Source organism: Denticeps clupeoides, chromosome 8, assembly GCF_900700375.1.
Source record: "Denticeps clupeoides chromosome 8, fDenClu1.1, whole genome shotgun sequence".
Taxonomy (NCBI): Eukaryota; Metazoa; Chordata; class Actinopteri; order Clupeiformes; family Denticipitidae; genus Denticeps; species Denticeps clupeoides.
In genome coordinates this window covers 19,266,431-19,292,747 of record NC_041714.1, presented here as the reverse complement: position 1 = coordinate 19,292,747, position 26,317 = coordinate 19,266,431, and the positions used below count along the sequence as shown (strand labels likewise).

The following is a 26,317-nucleotide window of genomic DNA, read 5'->3' as shown; positions in this document are numbered from 1 at the left end:
TGCGGATATTGAGTAATAGCTGGACCGTGTTGCAGGTCGTGAGTAGTAACTAAACTGATTTGCGAGTTGTGAGTAGTAGCTGGACCGTGTTGCAGGTCGAGAGTTGTAGCTGCACTGAGTTGTGGGTCATGAGTCGTACCTGGACCGTGTTGTGGGTCGAGAGTAGTAGCTGGACCGTGTGCGGGTTGGACTGAGTTGTGGGTCGGGAGTAGTAACTGAACCGAGTTGCGGATTGTGAGTAGTAGCTGGACCGCGTTGCAGGTCGTGAGTAGTAGCTGGACCGAGTTGCGGATTGTGAGTAGTAGCTGGACCGTGTTGCAGGTCGTGAGTCATAGCTGGACTGATTTGTGGGACGTGAGTAGTAACTGAACTGAGTTGCGGATTGTGAGTAGTAGCTGGACCGCGTTGCAGGTCGTGAGTAGTAGCTGGACCGAGTTGCGGATTGTGAGTAGTAGCTGGACCGTGTTGCAGGTCGAGAGTTGTAGCTGCACTGAGTTGTGGGTCATGAGTCGTACCTGGACCGTGTTGTGGGTCGAGATTAGTAGCTGGACCGTGTGCGGGTTGGACTGAGTTGTGGGTCGTGAGTAGTAACATAACCAAGTTGTGGATCATGAGTCGTAGCTGGACCGTGCTGCGGGTCGAGAGTTGAAGCTGGACCGTGTTGCGGGTCGTGAGTAGTAACATAACCAAGTTGTGGATCATGAGTCGTAGCTGAACCGTGTTGCGGGTTGAGAGTTGAAGCTGGACCGTGTTGCGGGTCGAGAGTTGATGCTGGACTGTGTGCGTGTTGAGAGTAGTAGCTGGACCATGTTGCAGGTTGAGAGTTGTAGCTGGACTGTGTGCAGGTCGTGAGTCGTAGCGGGACCGAGTTGTGGGTCGTGAGTCGTAGCTGGGCCGAGTTGCGGGTTGAGAGTCTTAGCTGGACCATGTGTGAGTCGTGAGTCGTAGCTGGATGGAGTTGCGGGTCGTGAGTCGTAGCTGGACGGAGTTGCGGGTTGAGAGTTGTAGCTGGACTGTGCGGGTTGTGAGTCATAGCTAGGCCGAGTTGTGGGTCGTGAGTCGTAGCTGGGCCGAGTTGCGGGTTGAGAGTCTTAGCTGGACCATGTGTGAGTCGTGAGTCGTAGCTGGACGGAGTTGCGGTTCGTGAGTCGTAGCTGGACGGAGTTGCGGGTTGAGAGTTGTAGCTGGACTGTGCGGGTTGTGAGTCATAGCTAGGCCGAGTTGTGGGTTGAGAGTTGTAGCTGGACTGAGTTGTGGATCATGAGTTGTAACTGGACCGAGTTACAGGTTGTGGGTTGTACTTGTAGTACACCTGTATTGTGATCAGAAGTGAGTTCAGCTCCAGTTCAGTAGATTTATTCACCTTTACCGTTTAAATGTAAATCTGGCTGAAATTTATTGGAACAAATGACCACCAAAACAACCTGAACTTGAGCTCCAACTCAACTTAGTCCACTAGATGCCGACCTTGAGTCATCAAGAGCTCCTCACCATATCACACACTGCATATAAATACATTTCAGTGGTGGGACTGATGTTCCCATTGGTTCATCACAACCATGTGTCTGATTTATGCAGTGTCCAGACAGACGAAGCTGCCGTGTTTATGGAGTGGTGAATATCTGTGGCTATAAAAAGCTTCCCTGGCATGTAGAATATTGGGGTCAGGGGTCATATCTGTTTACCAGTCGCTGTAATCAGTAAACATCACTTGATAGTTTAGTTTTATGAATTCCCTCATGTTTCCAGTATGATATTTAGAGGCATGTTTTAGCAGCACTAAACTACTACTAAAGTTAATCAACTTTTTCAAAAAGTTAGTTAATCAACCATTTGTTATTCAGTATACTTTATTATAAAACAGTATAGAAAGTTTAAAACATAAATATTAAACTGAAATCATTTTAACAATACAGGCCACACGATGACGAGAATTTTATAAATCCTGCAAAAGCAAAAACAAGGGTGATCTAGCAGCTTCAGTAAAGACATTTTTACAGAAATTATTTGCTTAAAGCACTTTTAACATATGAAGGCCTCTTACAACGAGGCCGTAAGACGTGTAAATATAAAAAATGATGTTTGTCCAGAGTACATAAAATCTGCCATTAACTCTCAATCATTTTATATCCAGGGACAGGTAGCTGACAGCCCACAGAAGGTCTTCAGGCCTCAGAGGCAACCTGGTCACACTCAGAGGGCCACTGGACCCCGGGTTGGTTGCTGCTGACCGGTTTCTCAGTCCAGCAGGGCAGAGTGACCAAAAAAAGGCAGATCCCACCCAGCAGGACGCAGCCACCGCTGAAGAAGAAGGCCAGGTCATACGACTGGGTCCAGTCAAAGAACCATCCTGCAGCACAAAGGAAGGAGATGTCATTATGGTCTTTGCTTGACCACAACACATCAGGAGCTATGCTGGTTTAAACACTATAGTGTGTAAATGCTAGCTTAATACGTGCTTTGGGAGATGTTTCATGTTGGTTGAACATTACCTACAACAGGTGGTCCCAGTGTGATTCCAAACCCTCCAAAACACATGAGAATCCCATGGGCCTGGCCCAGCTTCTCAATGCCAACTATCTTTGTGGTGATGTAGGAGGTAAGTGACCAGTTTCCAGAGAAGAAGCCCACCACTCCGGAGAGAACCTGCAATCCCACATAGCTCTTACAGACTGGGATGAAGAGGAGGGCCATGCCTGAGCCCACCATGGTCAGGGAGTAGAGCATCAGACTGTTTATCCACCGGATGTCAGCCATCACGCCCAGAACCAGCTTTCCTATACCAGTAGTTATGGCAACAATTGAGACAAGGGGTATAAGGGCAATGTCATCAATGAGCCCTTCACTCTGGGCCACATCCTCCATGAAGAGCACCGGTGGAAATGCACCCAGCGTGAAGAGCAACATGGAGATACAAAGTGTGGTGAAGACACGGTCGTGGAGAAACTCTGCTGACTGATGCATGTATGTCCTGTAGGGGAGGAGTTTCTTCTTGATGACCTGGACAACAGCAGACCACAGGCTGCTGTACCTCTGTTCCACAGCACCATTGAAGTCCAAAACCACTTTGGCCTCACTGGCAATGACAACCTCCATAACGGTGACCTTTTCAGCAGTTCCTGGAGCCGCCTTGATGTCTACGGAATCTTCAGGACCAATAACCACTGCAGTTGGCTTCTGGTAGAGCGGGGCTTCCTTCTCCTCTAGAGCAGCTTTCTGTTTGAGGTAGTATCCAGGGAGATGCAGTGGCCTCATCGGCCCAGCACATGGCATGAGGTTCAGAGCCAGTGCTCCAACGATGAGCAGGCAGCCCTCCAACCCGTACAGAGAGATCAGCTCATTCTGCAGCGTGGCATAGAGGAATCCGCCCACGCTGGTACCTGAGGCCGGGTTAGAGGATTAGGAGGGATGTTCCTGTAGTGCTGTTTTACTTCCAGTTAAATACAAAACAAAGAGAAGGTCACCTGTTGTCACGATACCCAGGGCAAGGCCACGCCTCTTCTCAAAGTACTGACACGTGATGGTCAACGTGGCAGCGTAGACAAGACCACAACCCAGCCCTGAAACAAACACACACAATGTTATACATGTCTGTATGTTTCTTAAATGTATTTAAGAAGACCAGGGTTTACACAAACTAATTCTTCTGCTGTACAGAACAACCTGGAGAATCTTTATTTATTACTGAGAAACTTTAGATTAATCTTCCATGAGGAAATAGTTCTTCTTCTATCCTGTGACCATAAACAGGGTAATAAATTACAAGGATGGTGGTGATATCATGAGAGTAAGGAGTAGACTGGTTACCTCTCCTCAGTTAATCTGAGCACAACAGTCTGGACACTCAGCTGACCTCTGTGACCTGCAGCAAGAGGCGCCTAAAAATAAACTCTACCCTTTAAATCTGTTCAACGCGACCGCCCAGCGCTTTTTCCGCCCGGGGCTGCTGCCACGGCTTCGGGTTCCCAGCTGTCACCCCATGTTAGATAATGTAAAGTGACTCGCGTTCCTGCTCAGATACAGGGGAGGTGTGTCGTGACCTGTTATCCCATGGCTGCTGTAAACAGTCCTCACTGCACACAAACCATCATTCTGCAGAAGTTTCACGTTTCCACATGATTCAGCAACCCGGTAACCCTGCAAGAATCTTGATCTTCCCCCTCACACAAATAACACTGCTATTTTTAATGTTCATCCATAATCTGAAATAACAAGATCCAGGTAATGGGGAATATTTATATTTTTAAAGTATTTTTTTCCTGGTGCTAAGATGTAGTGCAGTGGTCATATTCACTAATGTTATTTTCACCAGTTCCCCCGTCAGAACGCTTGAATTAAAGTGCTGATAACCTGTATGTTGGTGTGGGTAGTGGGCATGTTCACATTTGTGTACAAGAGGTATTAGGAGTGTAGAGAACGGATGGAAATAGAGGAGAAAGGGAGGAGATGGAGGCTGTGCTACACTGTGCATGTCACGTAGGGTGAGAGCTTTCGACCCGCAACATGGTTAGGGTGAGAGCTTTCAATCATGCCTACAGGCCCCTCCCCTAAGATAATGTTCTGGGTGTCAGAAATAATTACACAAAAACAAACAAAGGGGTGGGTGGTGGTTAGTCAATTCTCTCCAACATACAGATAACTAGCAAGCAGCAGTGACTGGTTTCTGTCTGTTTATTTCTGTAAAATAAAGATATCATACCACAAACAATCCCATAGGAGAAGATTAGGAAGGAGATGTTTGGGGCAAAGGCACTGAGCATCATTCCTCCAGCAACCATCACTCCACTGAAGATGGTGACAGGTCGGGCGCCAAAGCTGTCCACACATGCGCTGCACACAGGACCTGAAAGAGATAGAGAGGCAAAGTTTGATTGTGGAAGGATTATGCACCATACGACCACACACACACACACACACCCAACATTCCATACTGTCCCCATATCTCTACCCTGCAAGATGAGGTGAAACCTCAGCATGAATCAATAAGTGGGGTTTGAACCTGGGACTCTGTGGTCTTCTGGTTTATAGGCTAGGTTACACACTAGGCGACTACCAGAGCCTTTATTCTATTTAAGGGATAATTACTTCATGTTACCTGACAGAAACATCACATATGTAGTACAGTACAGTTTTTCACATCATAAACACACATGACCCCTGACCCCAATCACACGTGGCTGTTCGTGTTGAACTCCTGTTCTAATCCTGATTTATATATGAGAAATACTTCATTTTGTCACCACCTCATCTTTGAAATGCCACTAGAGATCCAGTTCACCTGTCCACTGGATTCAGTCCCCTCCACAATGCTCCCAACCATCTATCCTGATCTTATCCCCTTCATTTCTCACATCATAATTGGTTCAATGGTTCAAGACCAATCTGGCCTTGTGACATCTGCCTTTAAACAGCAAGGGATCTTCCAATCCTAAAGAAACCCACTTCTGATCCTGCAGACATTGACAACGTCTTTCTAAAGGACCTTGAGCGCTGTATCTACAATCAGCTATCACTTCATCTGTATCAGAACAACCTTCTAGATCCCAACCAGTCTGGCTTCAGAGCAGGTTATTCTACTGAGACGGCCTTTCTGGCTGTTTCTGAGAAGCTACATGCGTCCAGATCAGCAAAACTCTCATCTGTTCTTATTCTCCTCGACTTCTCTTCTCTGATACAAGACTAAAGAGACTTGAAATTTTAGCCATGTCGAGCCCCAAATTTGAAGTCACTGTTATTTTACACTGAAAAAATATAACTAAGTGAATAAAATTATTCGCATGCGTAGTTGGGGTTCTACTGAATCAGAACTGATTCCTTGATGGTAACATGAAAGCACGTTGTAAGTTGCCCTCGTTAAGGGCATTTACCAAATGGCATAATTGTGCATGTGTATGGGGTCAGAAGATTGATCACATTGGTACAGAGGTCAGAGCTGTAACCAGATGTTATCATAGCGGGTAAAAACCAGAACACCAGTTTTCCTACAATAACAGGTCTGGTGGAGGTGGACAGGAAGTATCTGTAAGTGAGATAAGAGAGAGAGTTTTGTATGGCAGCGGAACATTGATATCAGAAGCCGGGCATTGGGAGCCAGGTCTCATGCTGGTGCCAGTTGTGCTGTGAGTGGCAACACACATGTCCACATAGGCTCTCACACGTGAGTTATGAACAAAGAGCAGGTGAAATCTAATTCAGAACAAAGAACATGCTCATCTGAGCCTATGGTAATAGAAGGAACACCTCACAGCTGTAGAGTATTTTCCTACTCCCTATCCCAGTGGCAATGAGACCGAGTTTGTGTGAGTGTGTGTGTGTGCGTTTGGGTTGGGGCAGAATTGGGGGCTGTTTCAAGAGCACACAGCATGGTGAAGTAAAAGTGCCTGGTCATGACTTTCCCGTGACCTTTTTGGAAAGCTGACAGGGTCTGACGCCCTGATAAATAAAATCTGTTCTCTCAGACTCAGCTGCTGAGTCCAGACAACAACAAGAGTGCAAAGCAGTAACATGAGACATGATCCCTCAAAGTTCCCTCCCTGAACTACTCCACCCAACAAACACACAGCCAGACGTGAGATGATACTGAAGCAGTGTGAGTGTGTATGTGTGTGTGTGTGCGAAAGAGAGCGAGAACACTTGGCCTAACCTGTAATTTCTCACACAATAACCTTTTAAAAGACTGGTGACATGTTTAACTGAAACAGACTTAATCACATTAAGAAACACTGGTTTGCATTCTAATGAGGTTGGAGTTTCACTGATCTACAACACCAGTCTACAATCCAATACTGATCTAAAACAGTGATCACACCAGTTTACAACCCAATTCTGATCTAAAACAGTGATCACACCAGTTTACAACCCAATTCTGATCTAAAACAGTGATCTACACCAGTCTGCAACACAATTCTGATCTAAAACAGTGATCTACACCAGTCTGCAACACAATTCTGATCTAAAACAGTGATCACACCAGTTTACAACACAATACTGATCTAAAACAGTGATCTACAACACCAGTTTACAACACAATACTGATCTAAAACAGTGATCTACAACACCAGTCTGCAACACAATTCTGATCTAAAACAGTGATCACACCAGTCTGCAACACAATTCTGATCTAAAACAGTGATCTACACCAGTCTACAAAACAATACTGATCTAAAACAATGATCACACCAGTTTACAACACAATTCTGATCTAAAACAGTGATCTACAATACTGATCTAAAACACAAGTTTACAACACAATACTGATCTATAAAAGTGATCTACAACACCAGTCTACAACCCAATACTGATCTACAACAGTGATCTACCAGGTCTGTTGATATTCAGTGGAGAGCGGTCCCTCCGTTGTTTTCTGAAGTCAACAACCATCTCCTTCGTTTTGTCCACGTTCAGAAAAGCAGTATCTTCATTTTTCAGGACCTGCCTCTTGAAGCACTTCATCATGATGGGTGTGAGTGCAACGGTACGGTAGTCATTTAGACACGACACTGAAGACTCCTTTGGCACAGACAATATGGTGGTTGTCTTGAGACACGGTCCAGGTCCAGCAGCCCTTCGTGAGTTAACTCTGTTTCCTCGTGTCTGCCGTGGTTAGACACAACACCTGATCACTGGAAAGAGTGATCGTAGACACGTCGTTCTTGATTAGTATCAGTCTTAATCAGTATCAGTTATTGATCACAGTATTGTGTTATAGACACCTATCTAACCCATTATCTACATCCATTGTAGATCCATTATAGATCGGTATCTGTGTATGTTGTTGACTGGTGTTGTAGACACTGACCTATAACAGTAATCTATATCACCAGTCTATAAGACAATACTGATTAATAACTATGGTCTACAACACAGAACTGATGTAAAACGGTGATTACATCACTAGTACTCACTACTACATTATTGAGCTATACAATTCTAGGTCCGTTCTAGAACACCATACTGATCTATTACAGTGACCTATAACACTGGTCTACAACACATTACTGATATAGACCAGGCACTGCTCTGCTTCCCAGTGACATGTTCATAAAATGCACGTTCCATCTACTCATTATTTCATCCCTCTTTTTTTATTCTATACTTTCATGCCCTCCTGTTTTTAGCTCACCTGCTTCTTGCCCTCCTCCGTCGCTTCCTGCATTGCTTTGTTACCCTCTGATATGTTCTTTAATGATTCCATCTGCTCATTATGCTCTTCCTTCTCCTGAGAGTCGACATAATGCATCATAATCTCCCTGAGGTAATTTTACATTTCATCCAGGTGAGACATGAACTGATCGTGCAGAGCAGTTATTTAGGCATCATCAATAGCTTCCATGCGATTCATGAGCACCTGAAGGTCAGATGCATTTTTAAGCATCATTTGTTTCAGTTCTTTTAATTTAGACTCCGAAGTAGTACAGATAGCAGTATTTTCCTTGACAGTGACGTTATCAACGATTTGTGGTGTATTTGTACCGTTTTCTATTTCCACACAATCGTTTTCAACGATTTCTGGTGTATTTGTACCGTTTTCTATTTCCACACAGTCGTTTTCAACGATTTCTGGTGTATTTGTACCGTTTTCTATTCCCACACAGTCGTTTTCAACGATTTCTGGTTTATTTGTACCGTTTTCTATTTCCACACAATGGTTTTCAACGATTTCTGGTTTATTTGTACCGTTTTCTATTCCCACACAATCGTTTTCAACGATTTCTGGTTTATTTGTACCGTTTTCTATTCCCACACAATCGTTTTCAACGATTTCTGGTTTATTTGTACCGTTTTCTATTCCCACACAATCGTTTTCAACGATTTCTGGTTTATTTGTACCGTTTTCTATTTCCATACATAATAAAAAAGAACTTAAGGTTAATTATATATATAGGTTATTATATTCTAAAGAATTTATATGGTAGTTGAGTTGAATTCCTTTTCTAAGTGATGTGCTCAATGTTGACTGGGTGATGAAGGTGAGAAAAATGAGTCAAAGAAATCTTGGTGAGATGCGATCCCGAACTCTGTAAAACTGCGGTGTTTAATGTGATGCGTCGGAAAAAAAAGATAGTCTAGAGGGCTGAGCCACCACAAGGTCAGACTTCAGGCCTCATTTTACTGTAAGACCAAACAGTTATAAACCACTGCTGAACCAATTAAACCACAATTGAACCACATTATTCAGAACTCTTGAATATTTTTATTCAAGAGTTCTGAATAATGTGAGGATCTTCATGGTTGGTCGGGGGTCCTCCATCTCACCCCCGTCGCGGTAAACAAGCACACGTTCACTGTCAAAACACACCTGGTCATTGGCATACAGGCCTGGCTGTACCATCTCCTCGCTGCGTCACGGTAAGATCATACAGTTGAATTAAATCTCTATAATCAAATTAGAATCACTGCAATAATCAACCCGTTCAATGCTTTGTTTCTATTGGTGGTGCGACAATGCATCACAGCGTGCAAAGGTCAAAGTTCAACAAAATGTATCTTTGATTGCGGCATGCACATAATCTTTATATGGCAATAATTTAATATTTATTTGGAGTGTGTTTCCTTTATTTTCATTCTTCTAACATCTTTTTACTTTATAATAGCAGATGGTCATCTGTTATTGTGGATCTGTGCTTTGACTTTCTGAGGTTGGGATACCAGCAGTAGCTTGTTGCCCTGGATTTCATTCCAAAGCCATTTTGCAGTGTGATAATCCATTTCACTTGGATAGCTCTGCCGTTGCAGTAAATCGCTTATCAAATTCTGACAAGATGTTCTGATTTTCCTTATAACATGAGTCTCTGCTGTCAATCTCAGTTGGAAGTAACAAATTCCATTGAATTTTCCAGTGTGGAAAATATCTTTTAATTGTAAAATGCTCTTCTTTGGCATTCCTCTGATAAACCATGTTCATTCTGGTAACAGTGCATGAACAGTCGTATACAGTACACTCGTGATGCACTTTGCCATCGATTGAAAATTACTACCACGATGGTTTGGTGCTTTAACCCTGTAGTGATGGACAGTCCAGCTCCACCATCGGAACACATTGGCAAGGTTTCACGCAATATTTAAATGTGACTAAAATTGTAACCATGTTTTTTTTGTTCAGCAAGTAACTGGAATTTTAATGCCACATTTCCAACAGTAATTCATTTGTAATTACATTGCACCCTTCCGGCAACAGGAGTTACTTTGAATGCATGAAAAGTTCTACTCACTGGAGAGCAGGGCCACTCCCGATACCATCGATCCGACCCAGGCCGTCATCCCCTTGCCCTCCTGAAACGTGCTGAGCCACTCTGGGTACAGGACCCCCACGGACTGGGGCGAGCCGAAGGCCAGGAACTGGGCCATGAAGGATGCCACCACGATGGCCCAGCCCCAGCCCCCATCCAGGGTCTTCTCTGAGCTCAGTGGCCCCATGCTGGCCAACACCGGGAACCTGCCGAGATCGTGATGGTGAGACGAAAGCGTGACACGCACAGCAGGGTCCGTGCCCGAGTGGGCACACGGCACGACGCACGGCGAGATCTCCACCTTCCACCAGATTAACAAACGTCCACCCACACGCAGATTATTTTAACGTGGAAACGTTTCCCTACGCGCCACAAAGAAACTTATATAATGTATATATATATATAAAAATCGATATTTAAGAAGTTTCTATGTAAGAAGTTGATCGTCTGTCCGCCTACCTGCCGTGTGCTTCTGCGCTCCGCGGGTCACCTGCTTCACGCGTCCATTGCGTCCGCAGCAGCGCGGCCGGACGCGGCGTTTTGCCGGCCGGTCTGTGGGGGGCGCACTTTTATACCGCGGCGACCGGAACCTCGCCCTGCTGGCTCGGGTTACAGTCGGATGGGCACGTTTCTGGACGAGCAGTGGCAGCCGGTTCTCTTCTGGTTTATTAACTCTTCCTGGACATTTACAGCATTTACCAGACAGCCTTATCCAAAGTGACTTACAATCAGTAGTTACAGGGACAGTCCCCCCCCGGAGCAAGTTAGGGTTAAGTGTCTTGCTCAGGGACACAACGGTAGTAAGTGGGATTTGAACCTGTGTCTTCTGGCTCATAGGTGAGTGTGTTACCCAGTAGGCTACTACCACCCCCACCCGCTCACGACGGCAATAAATACCCAGAACTAACATCAACCGGCGTGTCACAATGAAGTGTGGTCCTCTGCATTTAACCATCACCCTTGGTGAGCAGTTGGCACCCATGGCCGTAGTGCCTTGCTCGGGGGACCTCAGAACCTCACCTGCTAGACCACCTCAGCCGCAGTTGCTTGACTACGCGCACCTTCCATCATATAATACCTGCAGTAGCCTGGCACCCCGCCCAGGAAGTCTGCTGGTGGTTGGTGAAGGTTCCACGCGTCTCGGTGTCAGGCAGTGGTGTCCTAGCGGTTAAGGAAGGGGCCCCATAATCAGAAGGGTGCCGGTCATGCTCACCAAGGGTGATGGTTAAATACAGAGGAAACATTTTACTGTGTGCACCGTGTGCTGTGTCACAATGACAATCACTTTATCACTTTAATATTTAATATTCGGCTGATTTACATTTATCAGACGCCCTTATCCAGAGCGACTTACAATCAGTAGTTACAGGGACAGTCTCCCTGGAGCAATTTAGGGTTAAGTGTCTTGCTCAGGGACCCAATGGTAGTAAGTGGGATTTGAACCTGGGTCTTCTGGTTCATAGGCGAGTGTGTTACCCACTAGGCTACTACCACCCTATATTTTGCTGTCGCCCTGCGAAGTTCCGACGTTCATCAATACGGAAGGTTGCGCTTCGCATGATGTGAGAAATGCAGAACCACCGATGATCACTTTCAGTAGTATTTTCTTCATGTTCCAGCTCCTTCTAATCCAAGTCAAGTGCTGCTCCTTTGATGTGCGCTTTGTTATGCCTCCTGCTCTCTGGACAACCGTGGGAACGTCACGAGACCATTACTGCTCAGAAGGAAGGTGAGAATAGCACAGGACAGAGGAAAGCTGAAAACACTCACTCTTCACCATCTTGTTCTTATTGGTTTAGTTTGTTTTGGTTCTTTTGAACCTAGGACTGCATGAAGGTCTGCATGTCTCTCAGATGTCTCCTAAAACCCAAATGTAATCGTTTTGTGAACAAGGGGAGTCAGAACATCCTTGATCGTGAGCAGAAACCAACGTTTAGCAGGGTTCCTGCTGCAGTTGGAGGACCGGGCTGTGTTATCTGGGCAGACTGATCAGAACTTATGCGGTAAAAAAAAAAAAAAAAAAATCTATTCCCAGTGTCCTCAGCAGGCCTGAAACCTCCAGCCTGGCCGTCTACCAAGTCCCGTCTCTCCAGCCAGCGGGATCAGGAGTGTTACGCTTCTCCACAGACAGAGGTCAAAGGTCACCCACTTCCTTAATGGACCGCTGCTGGACTTGTTTTGAGTTGCTCAGAACCCCGCAGACCCCCAACTGTACGAGGAGAATAAACAGACCCAAGTCTCCTCCATCTCACTCCATCCTGTAGAGCAGCGTGCACACACACACCTTATGATTATGGACCTTCTGACCCCAGGACTAGCTTGAACCAGTCTGAAGCAGACGAGACCGGTGGGTGGGCTGCAGGCCAGAGCTGCTTAGAATGAAATTTTTCGGAGGGCAGATTAACGTCACAGTTGAGGGCAAAATTCATTCTGCATCAGAGTCACAATAGAGACACGCACAGTCGATAATTTTTTTTTCTATTATGTAATATTTCATGATAAAGAGTGTGCAGGTTTAAAAAAAAAAAAAAAAAAGAATTATCTTTACAAGCGTTTAATCAGATCAGGTTCAGGACACTGTTGAACATTAATAAGACATTTATAGTAAGGAGGGGGGCACTAAAATCTACACCTGTACCTTCCTGTCCGACCTCCACCATGTCAACTCAATCCAAAAACAAAAGAAAGCGTTTCTTTTCGGGACCCTGGTGCTCATGTGCATTACTAGACTTTATCAGGGGTCCCGGGTATTAAACACGCCAGGGGGTGTCTGTCTGAAGGCGGGCTACTAGGATCGCAGGTGTTCAAACGGGGGACCAGCAGGTACGTTCTAGAACATCTAGAGCTGAGTAACATCATTCTGTTAGCGTTAGATGCACCCCCTTACAAGCACTGTCCAGAGCAACACACACACACACACACACACACACACACACACAGGTCAATTGTTTTACACAAAGACACCAGTCCCAGTCCATCACTGCTCCACACACTTCCTGTTCTTCTCCATGACCTCCACCCCCCAGTGGAGAAGCAGCGTCATGCATTAAGGCTGAGCAGGGGAGTGCAGCGGGTGCAGCATGGAGATGGAGGAGGACGTGGGCTGGACAGGAGGAGGGAGTGGTGGGTGCGTGTTGGGGGACGGGGGCGGGGTCGGCCGCTTGAACTTGTCAGGACTGTTGCTTCTCCTGGGCGATGGCCTCTGTGGTGGAAAAACAGAAGAAAAGAATAAAACTTCTTTTCATCGTCAGCACATCTGATGCTGGAGTGGCAGATCCACGGTTCCACACAGGACATCAAAATGGGAGTTTGTCTACATCACCCCCACCCCACTTAACACTCCTCAACACAGATCGCGCTGGACCGCTCGATGGACCACAGATCTTTTGCCCGAATGAGGAGAACATTACGTCCTCTGGTTTTCGTTATTCCAAACTTCATTGGCTGTTACCTGCACACCGTGGGAGGAGCCTGGGTGGACATGAAGACCAGGGGGGGTGTAGTGGGGAAGGGGCGCTCTGCTCAGCGTGGCGGGCGGGGTGAATCCCACCGTATGGCTGGCGTAGGACAGACCTGCAGGCAGAAAGATGTAGTAAATAAGACGTGTGTGTGTGTTCGGGCCACCAGCCAATCAGATTCAACCTACAGACAGCCTACGTAATAAAGAATTTTACTTCTTCGTCTACACAAGCCGAGCATCACCTGAAGGTGGAACAAGCTTCTCTCTTCCTAACCGTATACTTGCTCACATTGTCACTTGCGAGGGTGACACACCGCTGTGAGGAAGGCAGCACTCAGCCGATGAACTGGTTCATGCACATTTCTGAATACGGGTGTCGGTGGAAAGTAACGTGCTGCTCGGTATATCCAGGTCAGAGGAAGTGGATAAAAAAAAAAAAAAACCCTGAGCAAGCAGTCAGCTGAAGGAGACCGGCCTGGAGTGAACTCTGACCCTGTCCTGAACGCTTCATCAGCATTACCCTGTTCTTCGGGCTGCCGATTTACACAAAACCACACAACACCCACCTCAACTCCACCCTTCTGGCCGCAACATCGTCAGCTTGTAAAAGTGTGTGTGTGCGAGCGTGTGTGTGATATGTGGGACATGATGACAGGACAAAACGGCGCAGTAACCTGATGTCCCTTTTATCACACCAATCAGGCCACTGTTACACAACATACCAAGGCATCTCAAAGGTGCTCTTTATAAGAACTGCATGTTCTTTAACCCCAATTTAGAAACAGGAACTTAAAAAAAAAAAGAAAAAAACTTACTGCACACCATGAGAGCATCAGGAAAACAAAGAAATGAGGATGAAGCAGGAAAGCTGTGGGAGGCACAGAAAGTTCTTCTGCCACACAATGAACAACTGTAGCGAGGTCAGACGTCACATTCACATTTACATTTACGGCATTTGGCAGACGCCCTTATCCAGAGCGACTTACAACATGCTTTCAAGTTACCATCGATGAAGAGATCAATTCCGGTTCACTAGGACCCCAACTATGAATACATCTATTTTATTCACTCTGTTGTAGATTCGGTTCAACAACAAGAAAATTACAATTTAATCTAAATATTCTTTAAAGAGGAAGGTCTTGAGCTGCCGTGTGAAGGTGCTCAGTGACTGAGCTGTTCTGACCTCGAGGGGAAGTTCATTCCACCACCGAGGGGCCAAGACGGAGAAGAGTCTAGATGAATGTTTTCCTTTTACCTTCAGAGATCTTCACATCTTTATCACCTTAAGACCACCCAAAAAAAAAAAAAAAACAAATTGTGTAGATCGTCTGTCTCAGGAGGGAACATGAAATCCGGCTGTTTACTGCAGGGTATCTGCCGCTTTAAGGAAGCCACATTTAAGGCTTTTTAAGACCTTTTTTAAGGCCACTTTCGTCACATTTAATACCCTACGCCAGGGTCGTCAACTACATTCCTCCAAGGGCCCGAGATTTTCTTGGCAGACACTGAGAGCCAGATGCTCTTCTAAAAAACAAAATTAATCTTAAGTAATATATTATTAATATTCCTCCCAAGTTTATGGCTTTGTCAATGTTAGCAGACTCAATAGGGGCAGTGGTGGCCTAGCAGATAAAGAATCCAGAGCCACAAACATGACACTGAGGTACAACCAAGCAAAGCATCGTCCCCGCACACAGCTCCCCTTTCATGGCTGCCCACTGATCACTTAGGTTAAATGCAGAGGACACATTTCATGCGCACCGCGTTTTGTTGTGTTCTGCAGTTTCACAATAACAATCCCTTCACCTGTACTGCAGCGAGCCACTAGGGGGCGACTGTGATATTTTCGGTTTCTTAATTGTGAGTCATTTCCCATGTGCGTGCTGCACTTGGGAAATGCCATGACCCAGCGGATTGAAGGCTTGTTTTATTTGTTTTTAGAAAAAAAAAATGTTTCCCTCCTCCTAGGCACATTATGACACACAGATCAGGATACGCTAAGATATACAGCGCCATCTACAGGAGTGGAGGTTGTAGTCGCATGCAGATTCTCATTTCTGATGACCTCACTATAGAAAACACTGGACAGCACCTCCTGGAGGACTGGATTTGTATACAAAAATATCGATATGTATCGATACAATATTGCGATATATTGCTGCATCAATATTTTCTAACAACCCTACAACACATTTTAGAAATTCGCCAAATTATTTAGAGGTTACCAGTAAAAAACTAAAAGAGTTTACTGTAAAAGAGGAGGCAGGTTCCCTATGATGTGTAGACATTGGCTATTGATCTCTGTGGCACAAACCTGGAGAAATGGGTCTGCTGGAGCTGGGGGACGGGGTATAGGGGATGGGGCTGGACACGGTTCTGGCCCTCAAACCCTGAGCAGACATTTCATTAAAATACCTAAAGAAAGAAAGAGAAGTGCTGAACACACAATGGACTTTTCTGTGGGACAATGAAGGTTATGGATCAATTTGTCCTGGACCGTTTTGTAGGTGTCAGTGATGGTTTTGTATCAATTTGTCCTGGACCGTTTTGTAGGTGCCAGTGATGGTTTTGTAGCTATTTGTCCTGGACCGTTTTGTAGGTGCCAGTGATGGTTTTGTAACTATTTGTCCTGGACCGTTTTGTAGGTGCCAGTGATGGTTTTGTAACTATTTGTCCTGGACCGTTTGGTAGGTGCCAGTGATGGTTTTGTAGCTATTTGTCCTGGACCGTTTGGTAGGTGCCAGTGATGGTTTTGTAGCTATTTGTCCTGGACCGTTTTGTAGGTGCCAGTGATGGTTTTGTAACTATTTGTCCTGGACCGTTTTGTAGGTGCCAGTGATGGTTTTGTAACTATTTGTCCTGGACCGTTTGGTAGGTGCCAGTGATGGTTTTGTAGCTATTTGTCCTGGACCGTTTGGTAGGTGCCAGTGATGGTTTTGTAGCTATTTGTCCTGGACCGTTTTGTAGGTGCCAGTGATGGTTATGGATCTGTCTACAGCTGGCATTTATCAGACATCCTTATCTAGAGTGCCGTACAATGGGCAGTTACTCTCCTGGAGACACTCTGGGTTAATTGTCTTGCTCAGGGACAGTATTGTAGTAAGTGGAGTTTGAACCTGGGAAATTTGTAGTTCATAGGTGAGTATCTTAGCCACTAGGACACTACCCCAAGCACCAGTCCTGGACTGTTTTGTAGTGTTTTGTCAGTGATGTGATTGCTATTGGTGATTGTTACGGATCTATATTTCCCACTGAACCCAAAAGACCTCTCATTGCATAACAGCAGAGCATGTGATATGAGGCACGCAACGGACACAGGCGTGTACCTCTCGTCATCCATCTCCAGGCTGCTCTCACTCTCGGAAAGTTGCCTGCACAGAGCCTCCCGGCGCTCCACCTCTCTCTGGAGCTTCCTCTGCAGACGGATGTTCTCCTCCCGCATGTGCCGCTCCTCCTCGATGTACTGAGCGCGCTTCTCTGTGTCTGAGAAAGGGAGGATCATTTGGTTGTTTGATGTGACGCCGCCCTCTAGAGGGTCAGGGTAGTCAGGACGTTTTTATTTTCTTCAATAACCATTTACATTTACAGCATTTATCAAGCGCCCTTATCCAGAGCGACTTACAATCAGTAGTTACAGGGACAGTCCCCCGCTGGAGCAATTTAGGGTTAAGTGTCTTGCTCAGGGACACAATGGTAGTAAGTGGGATTTGAACCTGGGTTCATAAGCGAGTGTGTTACCCACTGGGCTACTACCACCCTACTAACTCTCAAGCTCATTATATTACAAGGTGTATTAAAATATTAACTAATTCTGCATATTTTTTTTCTACGTGGTGGCAGGTGGAGGTCACCAGGAAGTGACCTTTGTAGACACTCACGCTGTAGTTCTGTGGTGCGCAGACTCCTCTTCAGCCTCTCCACTTCACTCTTCAGGAAGCGAATGTGTCGCATCATGTTCTCTGGTGAGTCCACCTCCATGGAGATGTCCCGTGGAGACGGGGGAGCAGACACCGGCTGGTCGAGCTTCTCCTGCAGGATTCTGTCAGAGTAACAGCAAGAAAAGTTCTACGCAAAACGGATGAAGATGCCAAACCACAAACCGGGTCCACACAACCCTGCTTCTCCACATTACACCCATTCAGTCAGTCCGATGGTGCCGGAGCCTCCACATCAGCACCTTATTTCTTGCTTCTAGAGCTCTGAAGCTTTAAAAAGTGACGTCGTCATGTGACTGGTGCTGTACCTCTTCTCAGCCTCCAGCTTGTCCATGCGCTTCCACAGCCGGTTGACAAGAGCCTCCTGCTCCTGTTCCAGGGTGTTCTCCAGGTCGATCTTCTCACGCCGCAGCTGCGAAAAGAACAGTCACTTCACTAGCACCAGATTTCAATCCATCCAGTCCGAACACGAAGTCAACCTTCCAACTGCTCACCAGGTGTCAGTACATATTCAGGCGGGTCCTGAGTTTCGAACTGAGACCATTTTACCTGCTTGACTGTTTTATCCTCTGCAATTTAAAACCTCATTTACTCTGGTTACTATTCGAGTATCCAGCACGATCCATTTAATCCATGAATCTGACGGCCTTTGTGATTCACTGACCATCCGGACATACTGAGCAAGGTCATGTGACTGTGTCGTTTCCATCGCAGTTCTCCACATGAGCTGACAATAAATGGGAGATTGAGGTGTTTCCAGTAGAGTTTGATTCAGAAACACAATTATAAATATGTGCTCGAGCCTCAAATCAACGTAAAACAATAAAACAAAACTAATCATGCTAAGGTGCAACCAACAGAACTTGAAGAGACAATCAGCTTGTAATAAAGACCCCTTCAGCACTCACAGCACCATGTGTAAGAGACACCAAAAAGCTAATAAGCGCTACCAAGCTCGATGGACCCCCGAGTTCAGGACCATGTGGGCAGTGGTGGCCTAGCGGTTAAGGAAGCGGCCCCGTAATCAGAAGGTTTCCGGTTCGAATCCCGATCCGCCAAGGTGCCACTGAGCAAAGCACCGTCCCCACACACTGCTCCCCGGACGCCTGTCATGGCTGCCCACTGCTCACTCAGGGTGATGGGTTAAATGCAGAAGACAAATTTCACTGTGTGCACCATGTGCTATGTATCACTTTTTCTTTTTTTTTTTTTTTTAAATGAACCTCAGGAGCTTCTAGACAAGGATCAGGGTTCACCTGCTCCAGGGTCAGCTGCTTGGAAATGGTGTCGTTCTCCAGCTTCTTGATCTTCTTCATCAGTTTGTTGACCTGGAACTCCTGCTCCTGCTCCAGGTGCTGCTCCAGCTCGGCCTTCTCATGCTGAAGCTGAGGGGTGATACACACGGGATCAACAACACACACAGATTCATTGCAGGAACTCTGAGAGAACATGTCAGAACTCTGCACATCCCGTGCAAATGCTGAAAACCTCTGATTCTGATGTGCAAAGACAGTCACTTTTCTACACAGTTCTACATTCTTATAAAACACGGGTGATCCACCATCCTGCGGCTGACGCCTATCGAGAGCCCAGCAGTAGGTCACTGGGAGGAGCAGTGGCCCTGATGTTTTCTAGAAGCACAGACCAGCATCTCATGGTGGGCACCCAATCTTCAGGCCTGAAGGTGCTGTAGTCCGTACCTGCATGAGTTTCCGAGACAGATCGTTAGTGAGGAACTCCTCTTCCTTCTCATAGTTGACAGCAAGTGTCTCCTTTTCCTTTTGCAGAGCCTGGATCTTCTTAAAAAGCGTGTTGGAGATGAACTCCTCTTCCTGCTCAGCTCTTGCTTGCTAAGGATGGCAATAAATAAGACATTTATATCATCTATATCAACACTGTGTAGGTTATAATGAGGGGTGTTGGAAAATTTCGATACAGCAATACTTTGTGATATTTTACATGGTGATATTGACTCGATACAGGGACATTAAGTATTGACATTTTTCTAAACAGATTTAGACAAAAATTCAGTTCTGAGTTCTGTTGTTTTGCCCGAATTGTTAATGTGATGTGATCCACGGCACCTTTTATATCATCTCTGTTTTTTCATTTTCAGTGCACTGTAGAATATTGTGCAGAATCGCAATATATCGCGATATAATCGTATCGTGATACGTATCATATCGTGAGATCCTTGCCGTTACGCACCCCTAATTATAACCCAGGAACATTATCCGCAGTACGGCCACAGACTGCAGGGTGGATTTCAACGCTCATCAGGTCCATCCGGCCACCTGGACGGTCCCTGGTGATCCATCTGCCCAGATTTGAACTGATACGCGCTGAAAATGGCCGAACTGCTCGGGCGGCTCCACCCGCGACACTGCCCGTGGATACTCACGATGGTCACGCTGGCCTTCCGCAGGTCGCGGTTCTCCTCCTGCAGCGCTTTACACTTCAGCTTGAACGTCTCCAGCTCGATCTTCAGCACCTTGTTCTCCTGCTGAAGCGACGCCAGGCGGTTGGTGAGCTCCTCCAGGCGGAACTGGGAGATCACCACGCCCGGCTTACCGGAGACGGAGGCCCCGGAGCAGGACAGAGGAGCGGCCGAGACGCTCCCGGCTCCGTCGGTGTCGCTCTCACTCGCGCTGTCCGCCATCGCAGCGAGGCCGCAGGAGGAGCGCTGGGTCCGGCCTGCGCGGGGGGAGAGCAGCCGCTCCTTCTGGAAGTCGCGGCGGGTGCGGAAGGTGCTGCCACCTGGCGGCCCAGAGGAGTCGCGACATTTTCTGCACAGTCCACATTCATTCTGAGGTTCCATCTTCATTTTTCAGGTGCGGAACCAGAGAATTTAAACTCTCCCTGGAGTCTTCAGCTTTTACCTTTATCTCTGCAGACTTACGGAACCAGAGAGTACAAACTCGCCCTGACGTTCCGTCGCGTCCTCACCTTTTACCTTTATTTCTGCTGACTTCCGGAACCAGAGGGCCCAAACTCGCCCTGACGTTCCGTCGCGTCTTCAGCTTTTACCTTTATCTCTGCAGACTTACGGAACCAGAGAGTACAAACTCGCCCTGACGTTCCGTCGCGTCCTCACCTTTTACCTTTATTTCTGCTGACTTCCGGAACCAGAGGGCCCAAACTCGCCCTGACGTTCCGTCGCGTCTTCACCTTTTACCTTTATCTCTGCAGACTTACGGAACCAGAGGGCCCAAACTCGCCCTGACGTTTCGTCGCGTCTTCAGCTTTTACCTTTATCTCTGCAGACTTACGGAACCAGAGAGTACAAACTCGCCCTGACGTTCCGTCGCGTCTTCACCTTTTACCTTTATCTCTGCAGACTTACGGAACCAGAGGGCCCAAACTCGCCCTGACGTTTCGTCGCGTCTTCAGCTTTTACCTTTATCTCTGCAGACTTACGGAACCAGAGAGTACAAACTCGCCCTGACGTTCCGTCGCGTCCTCACCTTTTACCTTTATTTCTGCTGACTTCCGGAACCAGAGGGCCCAAACTCGCCCTGACGTTCCGTCGCGTCTTCAGCTTTTACCTTTATCTCTGCAGACTTACGGAACCAGAGAGTACAAACTCGCCCTGACGTTCCGTCGCGTCCTCACCTTTTACCTTTATTTCTGCTGACTTCCGGAACCAGAGGGCCCAAACTCGCCCTGACGTTCCGTCGCGTCTTCAGCTTTTACCTTTATCTCTGCAGACTTACGGAACCAGAGAGTACAAACTCGCCCTGACGTTCCGTCGCGTCCTCACCTTTTACCTTTATCTCTGCAGACTTACGGAACCAGAGGGCCCAAACTCGCCCTGACGTTCCGTCGCGTCTTCAGCTTTTACCTTTATCTCTGCAGACTTACGGAACCAGAGGGCCCAAACTCGCCCTGACGTTCCGTCGCGTCTTCACCTTTTACCTTTATCTCTGCAGACTTACGGAACCAGAGGGCCCAAACTCGCCCTGACGTTTCGTCGCGTCTTCACCTTTTACCTTTATTTCTGCAGATTTACGGAACCAGAGGGCCCAAACTTGTCCTGACGTTCCGTCGCGTCTTCACCTTTTACCTTTATTTCTGCAGATTTACGGAACCAGAGGGCCCAAACTTGTCCTGACGTTCCGTCGCGTCCTCACCTTTTACCTTTATTTCTGCTGACTTCCGGAACCAGAGGGCCCAAACTCGCCCTGACGTTCCGTCGCGTCTTCAGCTTTTACCTTTATTTCTGCAGACTTACGGAACCAGAGGGCCCAAACTTGTCCTGACGTTTCGTCGCGTCTTCACCTTTTACCTTTATTTCTGCAGATTTACGGAACCAGAGGGCCCAAACTTGTCCTGACGTTCCGTCGCGTCTTCACCTTTTACCTTTATTTCTGCATATTTACAGAACCAGAGGGCCCAAACTCGTCCTGACGTTCCATCGCGTCCTCACCTTTTACCCTTATCTCTGTAGACTTACGGAACCGTCGCGTCTTCACCTTTTACCCTTATCTCTGCAGACTTACAGAACAAGAGAGTACAAACTCACCCTGACGTTCCGTCTCGTCTTCACCTTTTACCTTTATTTCTGCAGATTTACAGAACCAGAGGGCCCAAACTCGTCCTGACGTTCCGTCGCGTCCTCACCTTTTACCTTTATCTCTGTAGACTTACGGAACCGTCGCGTCTTCAGCTTTTACCTTTATCTCTGCTGACTTCCGGAACCAGAGGGCCCAAACTCGCCCTGACGTTCCGTCGCGTCCTCACCTTTTACCTTTATTTCTGCTGACTTCCGGAACCAGAGGGCCCAAACTCGCCCTGACGTTCCGTCGCGTCTTCAGCTTTTACCTTTATTTCTGCAGATTTACGGAACCAGAGGGCCCAAACTTGTCCTGACGTTCCGTCGCGTCTTCACCTTTTACCTTTATTTCTGCAGATTTACGGAACCAGAGGGCCCAAACTCGCCCTGACGTTCCGTCGCGTCTTCAGCTTTTACCTTTATTTCTGCAGATTTACGGAACCAGAGGGCCCAAACTCGCCCTGACGTTCCATCGCATCCTCACCTTTTACCTTTATTTCTGCAGACTTACAGAACAAGAGAGTACAAACTCACCCTGACGTTCCGTCTCGTCTTCACCTTTTACCTTTATTTCTGCAGATTTACAGAACCAGAGGGCCCAAACTCGCCCTGACGTTCCGTTGCGTCTTCACCTTTTACCTTTATTTCTGCAGATTTACGGAACCAGAGGGCCCAAACTCGCCCTGACGTTCCATCGCATCCTCACCTTTTACCTTTATTTCTGCAGACTTACGGAACCAGAGGGCCCAAACTCGCCCTGACGTTCCGTCGCGTCTTCAGCTTTTACCTTTATCTCTGCAGACTTACGGAACCAGAGAGTACAAACTCGCCCTGACGTTCCGTCGCGTCCTCACCTTTTACCTTTATTTCTGCTGACTTCCGGAACCAGAGGGCCCAAACTCGCCCTGACGTTCCGTCGCGTCTTCAGCTTTTACCTTTATCTCTGCAGACTTACGGAACCAGAGAGTACAAACTCGCCCTGACGTTCCGTCGCGTCCTCACCTTTTACCTTTATCTCTGCAGACTTACGGAACCAGAGGGCCCAAACTCGCCCTGACGTTCCGTCGCGTCTTCAGCTTTTACCTTTATCTCTGCAGACTTACGGAACCAGAGGGCCCAAACTCGCCCTGACGTTCCGTCGCGTCTTCACCTTTTACCTTTATCTCTGCAGACTTACGGAACCAGAGGGCCCAAACTCGCCCTGACGTTTCGTCGCGTCTTCACCTTTTACCTTTATTTCTGCAGATTTACGGAACCAGAGGGCCCAAACTTGTCCTGACGTTCCGTTGCGTCTTCACCTTTTACCTTTATTTCTGCAGATTTACGGAACCAGAGGGCCCAAACTTGTCCTGACGTTCCGTCGCGTCCTCACCTTTTACCTTTATTTCTGCTGACTTCCGGAACCAGAGGGCCCAAACTCGCCCTGACGTTCCGTCGCGTCTTCAGCTTTTACCTTTATTTCTGCAGACTTACGGAACCAGAGGGCCCAAACTTGTCCTGACGTTTCGTCGCGTCTTCACCTTTTACCTTTATTTCTGCAGATTTACGGAACCAGAGGGCCCAAACTTGTCCTGACGTTCCGTCGCGTCTTCACCTTTTACCTTTATTTCTGCATATTTACAGAACCAGAGGGCCCAAACTCGTCCTGACGTTCCATCGCGTCCTCACCTTTTACCCTTATCTCTGTAGACTTACGGAACCGTCGCGTCTTCACCTTTTACCCTTATCTCTGCAGACTTACAGAACAAGAGAGTACAAACTCACCCTGACGTTCCGTCTCGTCTTCACCTTTTACCTTTATTTCTGCATATTTACAGAACCAGAGGGCCCAAACTCGTCCTGACGTTCCATCGCGTCTTCAGCTTTTACCTTTATTTCTGCAGATTTACAGAACCAGAGGGCCCAAACTCGTCCTGACGTTCCGTCGCGTCCTCACCTTTTACCTTTATCTCTGTAGACTTACGGAACCGTCGCGTCTTCAGCTTTTACCTTTATCTCTGCTGACTTCCGGAACCAGAGGGCCCAAACTCGCCCTGACGTTCCGTCGCGTCCTCACCTTTTACCTTTATTTCTGCTGACTTCCGGAACCAGAGGGCCCAAACTCGCCCTGACGTTCCGTCGCGTCTTCAGCTTTTACCTTTATTTCTGCAGATTTACGGAACCAGAGGGCCCAAACTTGTCCTGACGTTCCGTCGCGTCTTCACCTTTTACCTTTATTTCTGCAGATTTACGGAACCAGAGGGCCCAAACTCGCCCTGACGTTCCATCGCATCCTCACCTTTTACCTTTATTTCTGCAGACTTACAGAACAAGAGAGTACAAACTCACCCTGACGTTCCGTCTCGTCTTCACCTTTTACCTTTATTTCTGCAGATTTACAGAACCAGAGGGCCCAAACTCGCCCTGACGTTCCGTTGCGTCTTCACCTTTTACCTTTATTTCTGCAGATTTACGGAACCAGAGGGCCCAAACTCGCCCTGACGTTCCATCGCATCCTCACCTTTTACCTTTATTTCTGCAGATTTACGGAACCAGAGGGCCCAAACTCGTCCTGACATTCCGGTGCGTCTTCAGCTTTTACCTTTATTTCTGCAGATTTACAGAACCAGAGGGCCCAAACTCGTCCTGACGTTCCGTCGCATCTTCAACTTTTACCTTTATTTCTGCAGATTTACGGAACCAGAGGGCCCAAACTCGCCCTGACGTTCCATCGCATCCTCACCTTTTACCTTTATCTCTGCAGATTTACAGAACCAGAGGGCTTAGACTAGCCCTGAAGTTCCGTCGCATCCTCACCTTTTACCTTTATTTCTGCAGATTTACGGAACCAGAGGGCCCAAACTCGTCCTGACATTCCGGTGCGTCTTCAGCTTTTACCTTTATTTCTGCAGATTTACAGAACCAGAGGGCCCAAACTCGTCCTGACGTTCCATCGCATCTTCAACTTTTACCTTTATTTCTGCAGATTTACAGAACCAGAGGGCCCAAACTCGTCCTGACGTTCCGTCGCGTCCTCACCTTTTACCTTTATCTCTGTAGACTTACGGAACCAGAGAGTTCAAACTCGCCCTGACGTTTCGTCGCGTCTTCACCTTTTACCTTTATTTCTGCAGATTTACGGAACCAGAGGGCCCAGACTTGCCTTGATGTTCCGTCGCATCCTCACCTTTTACCTTTATCTCTGCAGATTTACGGAACCAGAGGGCCAAAACTCGCCCTGATGCCTTCATCACGGTTTCACCTTTTACCTTTATTTTTGCAGATTTACAGAACCAGAAAAATTAAACTCCCCCTGATATTCCGTCCTCATCATTTACCTTTATTTCTGGAGATTTACGGAACCAGAGGGCCCAAATTCGCCCTGGCGTTCCGTCGCGTCGTCACCTTTTACTTTTATCTCTGCAGATTTACAGAACCAGAGAAATTAAACTCCCCCTGACGTTCCGTCGCGTCTTCATCTTTTGATACAGACAGACAGGACTATCTCAGACTGTGACAACCCAGTGATCTGAATGGGTATCTACTGCAATATGAACTGTATCTAATGATCTATTTCTGCCAGTTTGACCTCCACATTAATTCACAGGACCTGATGTGGGAGACATTTTCTGAATCCACCCAGTATGTAGTATGTTCTTTCTGATGCTCTGTTGCCTTCAAGATCCAGGAAACAGGCCTGAAATTAATCTGAGATCCCTTTCTGAATACCTCCACTGTGGTAGATAGTAGCCTAGTGGGTAATACACTCGCCTATGAACCAGAAGTCCCAGGTTCAGACCCCACTTACTACCATTGTGTCCCTGAACAAGACACTTAACCCTGAGTGTCTCCAGGGGGGGACTGTCCCTGTAACTACTGATAGTAAGTCGCTCTGGATAAGGCTGTCTGATAAGTGCTGTAAACGACACAGGAACACTCCCTGCTCCAATCTACAGCTGAACTGAACTGCATATTTTTGTATAGTTTATGGTTTGTTCTGTCACCACAGGCCAAAACAAGATTCTTTGTGTGTTGTGAGATAATATAATCATCATCAAGATCCAGTTCTGATTTATCTCAGAAATTCTTACAGGATGTCAACAGTCATGAGCTTTTGAGAAAAGGAGGAACAAGAGAAACGTTTTCAAGAAATAACACATCA

General features: G+C 46.9%; 2 protein-coding genes across 2 annotated transcripts; both read right to left on the bottom strand.

Moving 5' to 3' along the window:
- Positions 1–1,832: 1,832 nt before the first annotated feature.
- Positions 1,833–10,763, bottom strand: slc16a9a (solute carrier family 16 member 9a). Its single transcript, XM_028990176.1, has 6 exons — positions 10,689–10,763; positions 10,212–10,435; positions 4,700–4,843; positions 3,465–3,560; positions 2,493–3,380; positions 1,833–2,350 (listed from the first exon to the last, which is right to left on the bottom strand). Exons 2-6 carry the CDS (start codon positions 10,414–10,416, stop codon positions 2,166–2,168), a joined length of 1,518 nt encoding a protein of 505 aa, XP_028846009.1. The 5' UTR covers positions 10,417–10,435; positions 10,689–10,763; the 3' UTR covers positions 1,833–2,165.
- Positions 10,764–12,767: 2,004 nt separating this feature from the next.
- LOC114795610 (coiled-coil domain-containing protein 6-like) lies at positions 12,768–20,347 on the bottom strand. Its single transcript, XM_028989115.1, has 9 exons — positions 20,026–20,347; positions 19,325–19,474; positions 18,881–19,009; positions 17,933–18,036; positions 17,568–17,728; positions 17,016–17,172; positions 16,004–16,104; positions 13,681–13,802; positions 12,768–13,431 (listed from the first exon to the last, which is right to left on the bottom strand). The coding sequence occupies exons 1-9, from the start codon at positions 20,281–20,283 to the stop codon at positions 13,276–13,278; spliced, it is 1,338 nt and encodes a 445-aa protein (XP_028844948.1). The 5' UTR covers positions 20,284–20,347; the 3' UTR covers positions 12,768–13,275.
- Between the last annotated feature and the right edge of the window lie 5,970 nt (positions 20,348–26,317).

Coding starts and splice junctions, on each gene's coding strand:
- slc16a9a (XM_028990176.1), bottom strand. CDS start 10,416: ATGGGGCCACTGAGCTCAGAGAAGACCCTGGATGGGGGCTGGGGCTGG. Junction 4,844..10,211: donor GGGAGTGGCCCTGCTCTCCA/GTGAGTAGAACT, acceptor TATCTCTTTCAG/GTCCTGTGTGCAGCGCATGT. Junction 3,561..4,699: donor CTCCTATGGGATTGTTTGTG/GTATGATATCTT, acceptor TGTTTGTTTCAG/GGCTGGGTTGTGGTCTTGTC.
- LOC114795610 (XM_028989115.1), bottom strand. CDS start 20,283: ATGGCGGACAGCGCGAGTGAGAGCGACACCGACGGAGCCGGGAGCGTC. Junction 18,037..18,880: donor AGCAGCTGACCCTGGAGCAG/GTGAACCCTGAT, acceptor TTCTTTTCGCAG/CTGCGGCGTGAGAAGATCGA. Junction 17,729..17,932: donor AAGCTGGAGGCTGAGAAGAG/GTACAGCACCAG, acceptor TTACTCTGACAG/AATCCTGCAGGAGAAGCTCG.